This window comes from Netta rufina (genome assembly GCF_964035555.1).
Source record: "Netta rufina genome assembly, chromosome: 3".
Lineage (NCBI taxonomy): Eukaryota > Metazoa > Chordata > Aves > Anseriformes > Anatidae > Netta > Netta rufina.
Genome location: NC_140125.1, coordinates 52,239,243 through 52,257,599, shown reverse-complemented (window position 1 = coordinate 52,257,599; position 18,357 = coordinate 52,239,243). Strand labels below are relative to the sequence as shown.

The 18,357-nt window shown below is 34.2% G+C and overlaps 1 protein-coding gene across 9 annotated transcripts in view; it reads right to left on the bottom strand.

The window, feature by feature from the left end:
- Positions 1–670: 670 nt before the first annotated feature.
- Positions 671–18,357, bottom strand: part of STXBP5 (syntaxin binding protein 5) — a 111,551-nt gene continuing 93,864 nt past the window's right edge. For 8 of the 9 annotated variants that reach the window (XM_084283522.1, XM_084283524.1, XM_084283525.1 and 5 more), the window contains 6 exons: positions 14,309–14,548; positions 13,032–13,401; positions 10,215–10,380; positions 9,349–9,460; positions 6,797–7,017; positions 671–6,163 (listed from right to left, as the gene is read on the bottom strand). In XM_084283522.1, coding sequence (XP_084139648.1) covers positions 6,122–6,163; positions 6,797–7,017; positions 9,349–9,460; positions 10,215–10,380; positions 13,032–13,401; positions 14,309–14,548 — 1,151 coding nt within the window. In that variant the 3' untranslated portion in view covers positions 671–6,121. Of the gene's footprint in view, positions 6,164–6,796; positions 7,018–9,348; positions 9,461–10,214; positions 10,381–13,031; positions 13,402–14,308; positions 14,549–18,357 lie in introns of those variants that run through there. The other variant, XM_084283530.1, reaches the window with a different exon arrangement.

Genomic DNA, 18,357 nt, shown 5'->3' with positions numbered 1-18,357 from the left:
TGTCACAGCTCAGAACACCCTCCATTTAATTGAAGTTAAAACAGGTTTTGATTCCAACGCATCATCTTATTTATAACTCCATGTTTCAGGTTCAGAATACAAAACTTTCAGATATTAGAGTGGAGGAAAAAAAGGGAGGCAGGAAAGGTCTGGAACCAGCAGATTTTTGATACAGATGAAATTATATCCTCACTGCATTAACTGCATACTAAAACAACCAGCATTGAAGTATTCAACTATTTGAGGTGGCATGAGATTAAGAAAATTTCACCAAGGTGTTGCAGTTTCAGACATCTGAGAATCACTGCCCCAGCCTCTCTTCAGATTCAGCATGTCTGCATTGTTCAGAATATATATATATTTTTTTTTAACCCCCACAACAGTAAAAGACAGAAAGTTTAATGGATTGAAAGTTATCCTTGCAACATGTCCTTATTATAACATTATAAAGGACATCTTGAAACTTCAAGCGAAACAAAAAAAGTCCCTTCTTTTGGAAAGAAGGGACTTACTGCACTCCAGACAGCAGGAAAATAACTGTTAGTAACTGTTAGGGGAAGGAAAAAAAGGAGGGGTGGGGGGAAGAGAAGTAAATTAGACTCACTTCAGGAGAGATTTGAATAGTTTATTTTGCCCAATCAGAGCCCTTCAGCATAATGACACATTCATATACACATATATGAACATTTTTTTTTCTGAAACATTAATGTATAATACATTTTAAATTTAAAATACCAGCTGCACAGGTATTTTTATTTACAAAAATATTCCATACTTATTTTTTTTTTTAACTTTGTTATGATGACATAGTTCAGTTCAAGTACATGTAAGTAAAATAACTCTATGCAATCTAACATAGTTGTTTGTAACAGTACAGTTTGCAGTTCATATGAAACTATATTTGTAGACAGATGGATTTGCAACCCTACCTAAAATGCATATTCCAGTAATCACCCTCAGAAGAGCTAGTGGGGCTCAGCAAGACTTAACTGAAAATAAGTTGCAATGAACAAAAAGAAAAAACACACATGTACACACTAAGTTATACATAAACGAGAACTGCTACACATCAAGCATGCTTACCCACAAGTGGGCAATGTTAGAAAAATTTACTGATTCCCCGCCCGGCCCATGGTGCTGGTACAATGAAACAGTAGCATAACTAGAAAGCAGCATGTTTTCCTAGTTCTAACCACTACAGATAGCAGAGCTCAGGTCTAAAATAACATATTACTGCTTATTTACAGTTCTTTTTTAAAAGGGAATATTTAAAACATGTTCCCACCCCACTGTCTTTGCATCACTGAATAGTAGTAGTAAACCACATACAACTCCTTACATGTCTTCAACTGAAACAGCTTAACTTCTAGTTATTATTTGCCTGTAATATGTAACTTAGGTACTAATAAAAACAAATGCAAGTGTCAAAGAAACCTACGGCTGTATGACAAACATTTTGAGGTGCTTTCCATGAAAAACTAAAAGGAATGCCAATTGACAGCTTTCATTTGACTGTTCTATGTTTTTATCTTGTCTTTACCAACACCCACATCTTTTAGCCTGAACTTTATAAAGAATAAAAGAACCCAGAAACACAGTACGCTCATCTGGCTTGGAACAGTAATAAAATAGATGACAGCACATTTTTATAACATACATAAGAGAGAGAAACTGGCCCAGCTTAAATTAGCTTTTCAATGAAAACTGAAATAAAACCAGTACACCTGATTCTCCTACACTACGCATTTGTTGATTCTCTTCCTCCCCTCAAACATCACTCATTTCTGTCTACGAAGTGAAGATTTCATGGTAGTAGCACAGTTATCAACATCTACCCAGAACGAATCACATCCAAGAAATATGCCAGAATGAAGAAAAGAGTTCCACTGACAAGTTACCTTGCAGCTTGTAGAGGGAGGCAAGTCCTTGCACAGTTTTCCCACCACATGCAGAACTTCAGCCACTATCAGTATCCACCAGTTATGTGAAACCATGATGAGAAAGGGGAGGAGGGTACTTCTTCAGTCACAGGCTATAAGTTTTTCGACACACATTTGGTATACCAAAAAATGGTTTACATGTAAAGAGCTGATGTATAATGAAGACTTGTACATTAGTCAAAGAAAATCTTTATTGGACAAACCTCATTTCAATTTTCGGGAATTTCAAAAGTCCAAGGAATATAGCTGAAAATTCTTTTATATGAATACTTAAAAAAAAAAAAAATATCATAGAAAGCAAGTTAGCCACTGACTGCAGCTATTGAGAGAATTTCTACGTTATGTTCATTTTCTGAATGTGTTATCTTCCCTCTTCATACTTAGGGAATTTTTTTAAAGACTGTTCAAAATGGGAGGTAAAAGTAAGAATAATTATTTTCTGCAAAGCAAAATGGGCTGTTTGTTTTCATTGCTTAGTAATTGTATCATCTCGATATGAGATATGAATGTATTCATAAGCTTAAAACAACTTCTTCTATGGATAATATACATACTTTAAGTACTTTGACTTAAAAATTGAACATAAGTCTTTAAAATTAAAGGTAGAAGTGTACATATAAAAATTACTTAAAATTAAAAGTATATTCTTAAGCAGTATGTATAAATATAACAGAGTTTATTGTATTATCTAGTAACAAATCTGAAAGTGTTGCAGTAATTTATAAACTGAATGCTGACACAGGATAAGTGCCTTTCATTAGATTCTACATTGTATATACTTGTATATACATATTTTGCTAAGAAAACACACATTCTGAATTATAGTCACATAATTAGCAAATGTGCCCCAAAATAACCTGCTCTAAACTCTTCACTGAATGTGTGTGCTTATATACAAATAATGAACCTGAACTGCACAAATGTCCAAACAAAATTAAGGAATAAAGTATCATGATTGAATTAAAGTGCAGGAAAAATTCAAGTTTAAAAGTTCAGGTAGGATCAGTGCTATTAATTAAGGAAAAAAATAAAAAAAGAAAAAAGGAAAAGAAACAAAAGGAAAAAAGGAAAAGAACTTGCTTCCAAAAATCCTCCTTTGGATGTAGCTTTCTAACATCACCTGCCGTGTAAGTACCACCTCAGGCAAAAATCTTTGTATAAAGACAGACAAAGAACACAGCTATATATCACTATATTTTATAACTTTTTTTTTTTGCTAAAGAACAAATCACTGGAGATGCCTGTGGTGTAACACTTTCAGACTTATTTGGAATACACGCATATTTACACATATCAACATTCAGAAGTTACAATTTGGCAGGACTAAGGTGAAGAAAAGCTTCTTCAGTTTACAGTTCCTAATGAGACACACTACATATAAACAGATAGGTAGCAGCAGTTTCTTACACTTCCATCAAAAAAATAAAAAAGTAATAGCTCAATTGTATTTTATATTTTTTCAAGACACTCTAAAAAAGTTTCACACAACTAAAATGCTAGCAAAAAAAAAAAAAAACAAAAAAAACACAGGGGTGTTTCCCCCCAGGAATTTCAATGTAGTTTGCTGTACAAAAGGTGCACCACAAATAGCAGAAGATACACGTATATGATCAACTTCCTTCTACAGAGAAGGAATAAGGAACATCTTACACTGAGATTGTACATAGCCCCTGTTATTGACCAAGAACCATTTTTTATATTCATCTTCTGAGCAATCATTCCATTGGTTTTCAAATCTAGAAACATGCTCTGAACATGTGCAACAAAAGAATCAACTATGATACATTCTATAATACCAAATAAACCACTGCTCTACTTATACTGGGCACGTGGTCACTCATTGCCTCATTTTTTGCTTGCTGGTGGTCATCAAATGTTTCCCAACGGGAAAAAGTTTAATATGCTTTTCTTTCGAGCCAAGGTCATCTTCCACTGAACTGATACCACAATTTGCTGAAGAGTATTTTTGCCATCCTCTCTCCCAGAGACTAACCAGACTAATTTTCCAGGATGATTCTGTTGTTCTGAAATACAGTTCATCTTCAACAAGTTACATAATATTATTTATGAATGTGAGAAAAGGACCAGCACGAATGTCAGGTAGGGTGTTACATTTTTGTAAATGGTATAACCAGGTATGATCTAGTTATCTTCTACCTGGACTTTGAACAAAATGGTATCGATTTAAATATGCATTAGTTGGACACTAAAAAAAATAGATTAATAGGCAGAGACAAAATGTGTGGAAAGCTGAGTTAATGTTGCCTCAATAGATATGGTACAGAGACATCAAGAAAACAGTGCCACATGTTCAAATTGTGATGTTCATACAGCTGACACAGCATGGTATGCCTTCATACTGGCAACAAAAAATTATTTGTCTTTAAATGTAACTATAGATACAATCAGAAAACTTATCGATTTGTGCTACAAATCCCAAGCACATTTACTGGGATGAATGACAAATTAAAAAAAAGAATTAAGAACCATCACTAACTTTAGTATTTGGCATCTTTTTATATGTATTGTAAGGTTCACATATCTATGTACCTGTAACATCACTTCACAATACAGATATAACCCAGGTTTTTGCTTCAGAACATTTGGAAAGCATGTGAAAAAAAACACACAGAATGCAGTGCTTGGACAAGCAGACCCAAATAATTAATTTCTGACAATATTGCAAGACATTACCTATCAGCTTCTAAGTATTCCCTTTTATAAAGCAAAACCAGACAGTAACTATTCCTGCCTTTTTGAGGAAAACAAAGGCCAAATTCATTTTTGAAATGCAAACATTTATTTTAAAAGACCCCTGGTCATCCCCACTATTACAGCTTTAGTGCAGCAGCCAGTAGCAAGTAAGGTCAGCTAAATTATTTACCTTACCCAACTTGAATATCATTTCACCAAGTTTTAGTGGACACTTAACATTGCCCACAATATTGAAAACACTGCTTTAGAGACTAAATCTGAACTTTAGACAAGCTGCCTTTAACACTTCTTGGGGCTGAGATAGGTACTTGTAAAATAGCTCTACTAGCAGGGTTTAAAAATTTGCTGAACAATACCTGACAATTATTAAATATTAGATGCTTGCCATTATTCATGCATCAGCACCTCCATGGAGTGTAAAACTGTTTGAAAACCTGAGTACAAGATTATCTGATTTCATAGTAAAGGACTAAAGGGGCATCTAGAACTTAAATTTTAAGTGACACTATCTCAGCTATTTTAATTAGTGGCTGTAAAGATACATTCTGTTAAACTTTTATAAAAATTCACAGCATGAATGGAACCCACAGCCAATTCTAAATGTTATATAAACTAAACCAATAACTGTTTTTGGCAAAAAGGAATATTTAACTAAACAGAAGTTGAAGTATTCTTACCACAATGAAGATGTTACCACATTTCACATTGCACATCCATAACACAAATGAAAACTCCCAGCATGACACATTCCAGTCATATTATTCACTTGACTTCTTTTAATGCAAAAATTGTGTATTCTCTTGTTTTGCACTTCACAGAATATGATGTGAATACAAGAATACTAGATCGGGGTCCAAGAAAAGACTATGCACAGGTCAACTATGTATACAATTTTCAACATGAAATTTTCCAAGCTTCCAGCTTTTCTGATGAAAGAAATGACAGCAAGCTTCCACTCTTCGTCAACAATAATGGTAAATATAGTGAGTCCTAGAGAGGGTAAGTGTAAGTCAGCTACTGTCCAGCAAGACAAACAACTTTATTCCAGCTCTCGGACCCCTGATTTATTGCCTCTCCTCACAGGAGGGTATAACACTGGCAGCAAGTACAACAGCACAAAAACTTTTGGCATATGAAATACTAACACAGGATTGACCCTGCATTGCCCCTGCCCATCACACTACTTCCTTTATCCCTTTTCCACATATTCCAGTTACCTGCTCTGTTCTCCAACTCTCAGCTAACCAACAGCTAAGAAACACTCCAGGTTTCTTTCTTTTTATGTTTCTATAAAGCTCCTCAGTTAAAGCCACGACTGAGGTAAAACAGTGTGTGATTTGTGCTAGGAAACAACAGTATCCAATGTTGAATACTTTTTTAAATTTCAATGTTCCTGCCAAAATTAATGAAAAACAAGATTTTTTCTCATCAGGACAAAATTAAACAGGTGTAATTGATGAGCATCATCAGAATTGGTACCACTTCTTGTCTTTGTACTTCAACATCATCTAAAAAACAAAGAAACAATTTTTAATTAATGTTTCTATAATGTACCAAAGAGTGCTATAACACAAAGAAAGCATCATAGTTGAACAGTGAGGGTTTGGCATGATGAATTTTCTAATGGTGACATCATTGCTGATTTTCTGGTCTCTGATAGAAAAAGACAATTTTGGAGAATGGGAAGGTTGCACAGAAGATTGGGGTATGAAAGGAGATCTGCAGAAACACTCAAGAGAACAGCTATCCTTCGTAGTGACTGAGGAAAAAATGAACTTGGAATCACAGACTGTTGGATCTTTAAGAACCACATGACTCTCACACAGAACATTACTTATCTAATTCAGTGACAAATTCTTTAAGTAATGGGAAATGAACAGGCCTTTTTGAAGCCTATATACCAGTCAGACAGATGGCATACCCTAGATCAATGTGCCAAAAAACAAAAGGTGCTTACCTTAATATTTAACTATTAGGAGTAATGATTGCAAGATAGAAATGAAGTCCTTTATAAATGACATTGCATTCCCTTTAGACCTCTCTAATACGTCTTTAAAGCAGAAGTCAGTTTCTTGCAAAGATTACATGTATTCAATAGACAACTAATTTAATGCTCTAAGTTTAACATGTAATAAACTCACCTCATGAGCATGTTTAGAGAAAGAATCGGCACTGTAAAGCATAGCTGCAGTTTTTTCTTCCAGTTCTCCTAGTTTCTGTCCTCGTTCATCTAGTGCCAACCGGGCTCGTGCTAGTTCACCAACTACACCAGATGCTGCTCCTTTGACACCTTCAATACCCCCAGGCCCTGGAATATGCTGGGCAAGACTTCTTGATGCCTTTCCAGAAGCTGATTCTCCAACTGGAGGCATTTGCAAAGCAGCAAAAAAAAAAAAAAAAAAAAAAAAAAAAAAAAAAAAAGAACAGTAAGGTTTCTTATCATTATGACAAATATCAATATAACTGCTTTATAAAGAGGTGTTTTTTTTTTTTTTTTTTTTTTTTAACATGGACAGCAAACAATCATAAGCATGCCTATGAGCAATACTCACTACTCTGTTACTATTTAATCAAATTGAGATTTTAAAAACATATTTCAGAGTTTCCAGGCAATTTATAAAATTTTAACCTCGTTACAGTTCAAGCATGAAATTAAAACCCACAACAGTGTTGACATCACCGTCATTAACAGAATTATGCAGTTTTTAAACAATACAGCTTGCTTCACAAGAAGGGTGTTGGAAATTCAGCAAAGCAGGAGAACTCCGGTAATAGGAGCTGCGGTCAATACTGAAAGTGCTTTGCTGATACAGCCTACCAGCATAAATTTCTTACAGTGGGAGTTCAGTTTTAGATTCAGACACCTGAAGACTAGGTATCAGTGATCCCATTAGTGTAAGCAAACACGTTTAAAAGAAAAGTAACACACATCTTGGAAAGACAGTGCAGCTGTATGAACAAATCAGTTCATCCTAAAATAAACACCCACAAGTAGTGAGCTGAACAGCTCTGCTCTGGTAACCATACTGACTATATCTCCTTTGCTCATAATGGGACATCAGCCACCTAGTTCAGTTTAGAAACTTAGACATTCATCTCTCTCTCAAGCCGAATTGTATACTCTACAAATATCAAAAGAAAGGACAAGAAAAGGCCTTCCTGGGTATTAAAGTCAAACCAAATAATCTTGTTATTTTTGTCTATTTTTAAAAATGAAATTATGGTTAACATTTTTTCCCCCCAACTCTAACAAAGAATATTATTACTGTTAAATAAAAAAATTGCTGCAGTACTTCAGGATTTTCTGATCTGATTTTATGGTTCTAGGAAGAATGATTTTCATTTCAACCAATACTACATACAATTTGATTCTTAAGGAATGTACAGAAAATCATTTCACTTATCGCAGGCATTCTGCTGTGATCCTCATGTTAAGTATTACTATTTTGAATATGTTTTCAGATGTCTTAGTTGTCATTGAACTCACTGTCAGGCTACAATTCATTTGGATTTTTTCCCTATTCAGCATTTTTATTCTGACAATTTGAGCCAAAAAAGCATTTTCTATTGAAAACCACAAAGCCAGAGACTGTTATAAAAACCACTTGAGATCTCCTTAAAAATAGGTCAGAGGAGTCAGTGCAAAATTGTGGAAACTTGAAATGATGTAAAATGATACCTTCTAAAGTTACAAGTATGCTTTTCTGTTGCCATGAACTTGTAATTTTCCGGTGTCCCAGTCATACTAATTAAATGTATAATTTCTACATGCGAGTTTCTCTAATAGAATACTTGACCAACCTTTCAAATTATTATACATACATAACTACAAATGACATTTTTAAATTGGAAAACACCTCTCAATATTTTTTATTTATAAATACACACATGTTCAAAATATACAGGAAAAGAAGTAAGGATTAATTTTTACTGGATAGATCAAAAGAACTTATAATAGAAAAGTTTGTCAGGGAGCCTTGTCTGTTTTAACAGCAACATTTCACATTAAAAAGGAAACAGTTCTACTTACCAATAAACTTGCATAAAATGATGTTTCAATTAGCAAATCTATGACTAAGTAGATTTAATTTCCTTTAAATATATTAAAACGTTGCATGCTACCACAATAAAAGGCTAATAAATATGTAATCAAGAAGTAATGACAAAATGCAATAAAATTTTGGCCAAATGTGAACTTAATTCAATCCTCTATTCATAGGACAATAAAGTCCAGTGATGAGTACAGTGGTGTACTCTCTCTCATTTCTGAGGCACAAGCCAAATGAGGAAAAAATCTAGTAGATGAATTGAATTAGAATAGTTTCAGTTTTCTCACTGTCCAAAGGTAGTGTTCTCCAGAACCAGTCTCTTTCAGTTTACCAGCATTAAGAGAATTATGGACAGTGCTATAGACTTAAAACGAATAAATATAAGATCAGTTGTCCCATTTGCTGTCTTATCATCCACTCTTGAATAAATAGGGTAAAGCAGCATGTCAGAAAACTAACATTTTCTGATCTTGTTGGTAAGGTGTACAACATGTAAAGCTATGAAAATTTATTTCTTATCATTCCCTTTCTCAGTTTCCTCTTTGGAAATGTAGTGTCCTATTAACACAGTCAAAACATTTCTCAAGAATCACTGGCTTCCTTGGATGGAAATAACAGAAAAATAAAGAACATTAAAAACTTACACAGTTCTTCTCTGTCAAGTGACTGTGCCCCACCTCCGAACAGGCCTTTAAAGAAACCCCTATTTGGTGCTTCTGGTGTTTCTACAGGAGTGAAGAGCTCACCCAACATTTCCTTTGCAATGAAGAGATACAACAAGGCATACATCATTTCACACACAGATTAACGAAATGTTCTGTCATTTCAAACATTTAGTTTGTGGATTTGAATTTCAAAATAAATGTTTTAATAGGCATCTGACTTTGCAGTAGGCAGTCAATGCTACTTAGCAAATAAAAAAAATAAAAACTTATTAGGAAATCTGTCCAGACCATCTGTTCATATAGTTGCAAGCTTATAGCTCAAGAATATTTGAGTAAAGCTGTATTTTCCTCTCAACTTGGCCAACACTTCTGATCTTGTTTTGTTGAAACTGTATCCACAAATATTCATATCCACAGGTTGCAAAGCAGAATTTGCATAATGTATTTCTGCTATATCTGTATCCTATACAACTTTGAAGCTGAAGCATTGTAGTGAATCTGCTTGAATTCTTAGTACCCCTGGAACATAATAGTTTCCTTCAAGTATCTTAAGTTAGCAATCTCCACTTTAGTCTGCATGCATCTCCACCAGCTTCATTTGAACAAGAATTGTGCGCATGTTAAACATGGAAGAAACTGTTTCAAATACAGGAGTATGGATGAAACAGTACAATATAAGAGTGGGGGAAATTCATCCTGAGTTTGACTCTACAGTGAGAAAAATCAGAGCATGATAGTTGAAGTGCAGCTTTGTGAGGAATATAATTACTGTAAGCACTGTGAATTTAAAACAGACTTGGAGGATAGCCATGTTAGAAGATAGTAAATTTGTTTTTATTAATTACCTGGAGATTTTCACATGTTTCTTGACTGTAGGTGAGCCTCTGTATTTCAGTTGGTGAGACAAGATAGAGTGCTTGTCCATTATTGGTGAAGCAGAATGTCCTGGCTATTCGCATGTTGGTGAGTGGCAGGTAATACACATCCAACAGTGGCCTTAAACTTGGCAAACTTAAGAAAGAATAAATAAATTAAAAAAATGTAACAGGATTATCTATTATTGATCAAATGGTTCATTTTTAAAGCACACTATTTTCCTCCTCACTATTTGAATAAGTACAACAAACACAGGATATCATTTAATGCAGTTAGGAAAAAATTCAAAACAGAACTATGCAATCTTCCAATTAGCACCTCAACAAGAAAAAACAGACATCTGCAACAGCTGCATGTGAAAGCACAATTTAAATGATACTCTGAGTATATATATCACAGGTACACTTAAAGTACTATTCAGTAATTACTAATTAAATATTTTAATACCTGCTTTTTATTTTTCTTTCATGAACAATTAAATACCCTGCCTCTTCTTTCAGATGAAGATTTTCTTCTTGAATAAAACCACAGGTCTGAAAGAACTGTTCGTATAATGCAGGAAAATACACAGGAGGAGTGCTTTCAAAGGATGACAGAATTCAGTAATTTCAAACGATAATTTTGTGAATTTATGCCCACCTATTTTGTTTTTTTTTTTTTCCTGAGTGTATATTTAAGAGGAAATCCTCTTAAATCAAGGTTTTGCTTACCTTATATTTTCTGTTTCTGCATATGGAACTGCAGTACTTACTGCATCAGGCTACTAAAGAACAGATGCAACGCACTCATGCTGTAATAATGCTCAAGCTACCAAACATTCCTCTCCCTCAAAGAAATACTAAATGCATGGATAACTTATGTCTTAATGAATGGAACCCAAAATGAACCCCTACCTCAAAAATATTATTTGTGAAATTTCTGTAAAAATAGGATTTACACAAAATGTTAACTGAAAATCTATCGACAATATATTAAGCAGCTTCTGCTGCAGATATCATCTAAGATTACTAGTTCTAAAGACTTAAGAAAGCAGGACAAAGTGAAGCTGGAACTAATGATAAAGTTAAAAAATATAGTGATAGCAACAATGATCTGCCTCCCCCCCCCCCCCTTTAGTACGACACTGAAATTTCTAAATGTTAAGCTTGCGTTTTACAGACTGTGTATTGTCCAATAGCAGGAAAAAGGAAAGAGTAGATACCTGCAGAACTTTCCTCTAAAGTCACATTAAGAAATAAAAAGCAATATTTTCCTGTAAGCACATCATCCAGCTATGACACATCTGCACTGCTTGTATGTAAAATAGGAATATTCCTAGACTGAAGAGGGAACTGCTTTGCCTCAAACTGCTGGAAGCATCAAATAATCCTTACAGCTTTGAGAGAAATCATGACAATATTAGGTCACATAGGACAAGCATGGCATTAATGACAGCATTTTCAGAGTATCAAACAAACCTGTAGCAGAATGGTCTTACCTAAATTTATATCTGTAGATAGGCATTGGGCATCTTGGACATGACAGTGCTCTGACAACTTTACACAAATGGCAGCAATTTCATGCTTATGAAATATCCTCTTAGATAGGTCCAAATCCCTTGGCAAGCAAGTGTAGCTGCCACCAGAAATAACTATTTCTGAAATAAATTCATGTTGTTCTAAATAAACTCATGACAAGAAGTCATGTCAGGGCAAGGTTGTCATAGGAGCTGATCAATTCAATATTTATAATTTAGCACCTACGTCTCAATGCAAAGTTCATTAGAAAATAATTGATCCTGAGAAAAACAGGATTTGTTTGAATATACGGAACATGAACGTTACCAAATTCAGCTTCAATTATGGAAAAAGCAATACTTGCCCTGCAAACAAACAAGATGAGCAGCATTTTCTAGAGATGTTTAGAATGTATGTTGGGGTATAGATCAACAGAGTTACCAACAGACTTAAAAACAAAGCCCTACTTTTTAAGTTATGATATGAAACAGCTTTAGTTTTATTCCTAGAAGCTCCCTGGAGAAATGAATTTACAGAATTTCCCAAGCTTAGTACTTGATATTTGCAACTTTTAAAATGATCTTTTAGGAATTGTACTGGCACAATTTTGAATGCCATATTCCACATTCATCTTACCATTAGCCATGAATAAAATATAGGTGCAAGGATATAGGTATATACAGTCTTCTCCCCCCTCCTACTGCTACTCAGAATAAAACTGCATTTGCAAATACGCAAGAGAAAGGACAGGTAAAAGTTACAAAAGTGACCTTCAAACATTACTTTTACGCATGTTTAAATTAATAACTTAAACCTCTTAATTTAGATGATTTTTCTATACTGCAACTGTCATCAATTTGACCTTTATAGCCTGAGTTTAAGGCCTTTGCAATATGAGCTACAGAACGAAACAGTAAGCTCAAGACATGATTGAGAAGCAAACAGAACTGTAACAGCTGCACAAAAAACATGCAGAGCTATGATTAGCTAAAGGTCTAACTTAAAGCAGTTTCCTCCATCAAGGAGTAAGCTCATGTTTGAGACAATCTTCATGAGTTCAAGGACTTATAATTTGTTGAATTGCTCTAACTTGAGTTAGCAATAAATAATAAGAATATATAATCAAAGGTATCCTGGCCAGATGTTAGAGGTTCATCAACACTGAGGTGAATGTACATTTATTTTATTGATATTATTCTGGAAAAATAACTTGAGTTTTATCTAACTTAAGACTCATTTTTTACTTATATATATATATGTATGTACATCTTACTATCAAGGAGGTCTTACCTAAAAGTCATAATATGTCCATTGGCACAGAAACATGCAAGGCAGATACTGTTACTCAATGACACTATGTCTCCACGAAGAACAAAAGAAGTCTCTGTTATGTTTTGCTTATAAATACAGTTCTGGGATGGCAGTGAGATAACTTTTGCTTGCTTTTCAGAACATATCACTGCATATTGGTTTTCACTGATTTCCTGAGAGGAAGAGGGGGACACTGAAACAGGTCGTCGCTTTTTCAATTTATCTTTTTCATCTTTATCTTCAGGAACATTGTGTTCTCTCCAGGGTTCATGTGCTGGTGAGACTAAGGATCCTGTGGTATCCAGAAAAGCCATTCTCAAGATTGCCCCTTTTAGCCTCAGGATGGTTCCTAAGAAACAGAAGTTGAGAAGATTTCTAAGTTGAATTTTAAATATAAAAGATTTCTTTATGAAGTTAGCAGAATGAAAGCTAAACAAGAACTTAGACTTGCCTCAACAAAACAGAAGAAAAACCTTTGGATATTAATCTGAAAACCAATGAAGCATGTGCAAGTGCACATACCTATTCAATAAGATGCTATACCAGTTTTCAAAATTTAAGTGTCCGAATATGCTCCATTAATATAAATAGTAATGTATTTATTAAAATAATAGAGCTGGAATGCATATTTGTAACAAAGTTTACAAACATGCATCATGTTCTGCAATGACGTTGTAGTAGGAAAGCTAAATCTATGCCTAACAGCACATTATTCAGTGTTTATCTTTATTTAGGCAACAGTCTGAAAACCATTAAGACATCATTACAACAAAATCAGTTGCTGCATATCAGTAAAACAAGATCTCTCAGTAAATCACAGGAATACTTCATCATTAGTATTTAAACCATTAAAATACACAGCCCTTAATTTTTATTTATTTTTCCCATGATTCTGTAGAACTGAAAGTTTCCTACCATGCTACTGAAGAAAAAACAAAATACACATCTTCTCTACTGTCTCTGTTTAACTATTGCCATCCACTACATTAAAATGAGAACGTCTACTTTTCTCAACAGATATACTTTGATTTTTTTCTTTTAATATTATGAGATTATATTCTCAACTCTGGAACATTAAAATTCTGATAATAAAGTAACCAATCTATATTGTTAACCTTATTAGCTAGATCAATGAAGTATATATTAGTTTCCAATTACTCCGTAGCTGAGAAAAATAGTTTCTTAACATAATAAAATAAAAGCATGAGAAACAACAGCAATATTTATCTTTAGGCTGTACTCTGCTTTCTACTCACCACTAGGAGAAACAATTACTGGCTGAAGAAGTCTTTGCTCTCCTCCTGGGGGTAGGTTCAGTACAATGACAAGCACTGTACCTAGGGTGGTCCCAACCCACAGGCACGGGGAAGGTGATGTATCAGCTTTTCTTGTGAAAGTCTCACAAAAATGAAGAGCTGAAATTGCCTCACGTGACTCTTTATCAATGCTAGTTACACTAGAACTCCTGGATCGACTGAAAGAATTGTCTTTGACATCTGAAAACAGATAGGTATTAATTAGGAAGAGCAAAATGCAGGAATTAAAAAAATTGAGATCACCTTTTAGTTTTGTTCTTTCGTATGTATTATACTACTGCTTTTTATTACTACTTTATTCTTCCTTAATCATATTTCTACTATGATTTTTCCTTAATCATTTTTTTTGATTCTATTTCCAACAAAGCACCCAATCTTTCTTCGCAGAGGTAGTGATTAAGTAATTGCCATGAATGACTTATCACAGAATGGTTTGGGTTGGGAGGGACTTTAAAGACTATCTTCTTCCAACCCCCCTGCCATGGGCAGGGACACCTTCCTCTAGACCAGGTTGCTCAAAGCCCCATCCAGCCCAGCCTTGAACACCTCCAGGGTTGGAACATCCACAGCTTCTCTGGGCAACTTGCTCCAGTGCCTCACTACTTCTTTCTTACTAGTATCAAATCTAAACCTGCTCTTTTTTAGTTTAAAACTGTTATCCCTTAACCTGTCACTACACTATAAAGCATACTGGACATTTCTGCCTTCTAGAGACAAAGAGTAAAAGTTATCATTAAACAACAGGAGTTAAAAAAAAAAATTATAAAAAACTGTCAATTAGCTCATTGATCAGATAAAAAATGGCAAACAGCTTAATGATTTTTTTTTGAATATTTAACTATTTTAGTTTCAGAAGGACAGGGACAACCAGACATCACGATTACACAACCTGTAATGACTTACAATATTGTCCCACTTCAGGAAACTGCATGAGTTTTCATAGGCCATTTGCACACACCTGAACTTTTAGTAAGAGAAACATCAAATGCTACCAAATGCCACTTGGCACTGCTATGAAAAGCTGAAGATCTCCTTTTTGAATACAGTACAATATGTCAGTAACACTTTTCATCGGGATGTCTTAGTCTTTTTGCTTGGCAAATACGGTTCTTTTAACAGAAAGTTAATTAGCATATTAACAAAAAAATTAAAAACAAACCATGCTGCTCTATTCTAGCCGTGTGTTGTCTGTAGCTGTGGTGATACTTAATACATCAGCATGTCTGAAGTTATCTGTGCACTCCAAATTAATGCTTTACTTTCTCAATGCGTCATTCCACAATTTTAGCACGAGACAACACTTCCCAGTAAAGTCTGGTACACTTTGTTTATATCATGACTTCCTAAAACTAAATTATTATTTTAGATCTTCAGGTGGTGCACGGAACATTTCTTAAGCAGGATTATGAAGTGAAGAGCAACGTTTAACTGCATACGTACTAGAAGTATCAATATGGTAATTTCATTAAATAATTGCAACTTTTCTACAAAGAACACCCAACATGCATTTGAAAAAATCTTATAAACTAGATTTCAGCTGACAAAATACAGACATGTAGACAATATAAACAGTGAAACTCTCAGGAGAGATTTGTCTCATTCCAACAAGGATAGAAAAATTATTGTCCTGCCTTGTTTTTATTTTATTTAATTCAAATGTAAAACATCAATCATAAAAATAAACTAGGTCAACCACTCATATGCTGACATCTCAAGTTTTCACATTTAAAAACATTGCCTAGGAAAAACATAAAAACCAGGATAAAATGATGAAAATCCTTTTATATTTTTTTTAATGACCACAACCTCGTACAATGCTTGTTCCTTCAAGTTTGAATATTTATTGGCTTTTTGTTTTTTTCCAACTGTAACAGATTAATCACTCTGAATATAATCATACATTTGAACTTTGCTGACACTAAAATACATATTTGCAAAAAAGGCATAAATATTCTGTAAACCAAATTAAGGCCAAAAAACCTGGAATATATTGGTATATTCAGAATTTAAAAATGCAAACCAACTGTAAACCATCTGCATGAATAAAAGATAACTCAAATCCTAGCATCTCACTAGAACATGGGACTACATTAATTATACCCCTTTGACTAACAATTTGAGAACATACTTTCTATACTCCTTATTTCAGAAAAGATCCTTCTCCTCTTCCTGAGAAAGATACAATTACTGCAACAGGCATAAGATGTACTTTTCTTCAGTTGCAGCTGGTTGAACATTTGAAAAGCATGTGTACAAATTCCAGAAGTATTGGAACAGACAGGGAAACACAGAAATTAACTAGCCAAACAATACAGGCATTGTAGAGAGTGGACAACTCATTCAAAGAGAAGAACTGGGAGTGAAAGATTTAACTGCATTAGTGCATATTCTTTATCCTGAAGTCAGGCAAGAATCTAATTTCTTAATAGATTAGTTTTGAATGAAGAGGAAGTTACAATAGTGTGACTACAAAACCACTTCATCAGAAGGAAGGAAAGATGAGCCTCTTCTAAGCAACTAAAGCTAGGACCTAGTGGTAATGGTACCTTAATCATCTGGGTTACAACATTGAAAAACAATAGTATAATGCAGACTACAGTATGCTTAAGACAATTTCTATTTTAGGAATTGAAAGATAAATATAGAAGCACAATTTGTTTTGGCTACTTAGAGAGAATGGGGAGTAGATCAAAGATTTAGACACAAAAGTATTTTGAAAGAACACAACCATGAAAGAGTAAATGTGATCAAGGTTCAAGAAGCCATGGAAGAAAATGAGAGAAAATATGGATAATGAACTTGTGAGAAAGACATTTCAGAGCTGTGTCCTAGATCCAGTACATATGGTCACCTAAGTGACAAAAAAAGTACAAGCAAGCTGAGTCACTGAAGAACCCTATGCAAAAGCTATTCCACTAGCAGAAAAGATGGTAAGTCAAATAAAAACAGACTTATCATTGCCTAAGGAAGTTATTTACAGACCTGAAAATCTAAGAATTCTATACAGAACAAAATGAGGTGTGTAAGTGCAGACAGCTACACATGGGGTGAAGTCAAGCAAAACCAAAGACTACAACTAAGTAGTAAAGAAATACACCAGAAGTGAGTTGAACAAAAAAGCTCCATTATTTCATTAGAACAGCAAATATTAAATCATGTAAAGAATGCTGGCAATTTTAGCATTAGAAGATACTGTTTTAGCATTCTCTTTTCTCCTTGCTCCAATTAAAAAAACAAACAAACAAACAAACACAACTATGCACTTATTGCTATTGAAGAATTTCAAGTAAAAACAACAGTAGAAATAGAATGAATTTGATAACATTTAAGCATAAATGCATTCCAGTTTGCAAAGGCTGATCAAGTTCACCCTAAGCTGAAATTATCCCTAAACTGTCAGTAAAAGTAGTAAGGAAGAACAAACACACAGTGAAAAGACAAACGAATTTTTTGTGTTCCTTAGTGCTAATGATGCCATGTTTAAATCATTCTAGTGCTACACAGAAGACCTTTAGAAAGACGAAGAAAAACTCAAAGTCCAGAGGCAATTAACAGAAGCCAGTCTAGATTTAGACAATGTAACTTAAAAGTAGCTTGATTTTGTTAAAAACTAAAACAAACCTAAACCTATCTGCAAAAATGAAGATTAGCATGTGATGACAGCTTTCAACAGCATAAAAGATGGACTAGCAAAGAGAAACAACAATAGCTATCCATGTTCCTTGTGGAAAGGACAAGAAAAAAAGCTAAGTTAATATGGAAGCAAGGACTATTGTTTGAATAACAGGAAATTTGTTTAACTGGCTATAAAACACAAACTTTGTCTGGTATTTTTCTAGAAACTTATTTATTGGAGGCTCATGAATGAGAGGTTAAGCTGCCAGACACCTGGATCCTTGCCATAGCAATGGATTAAAGGATTTCTGAGGGTTTCTTCCAGCTTCACATTTCTCTGAGCAGAGCAAGCTGTAATGTAAATCAGGGTGGTC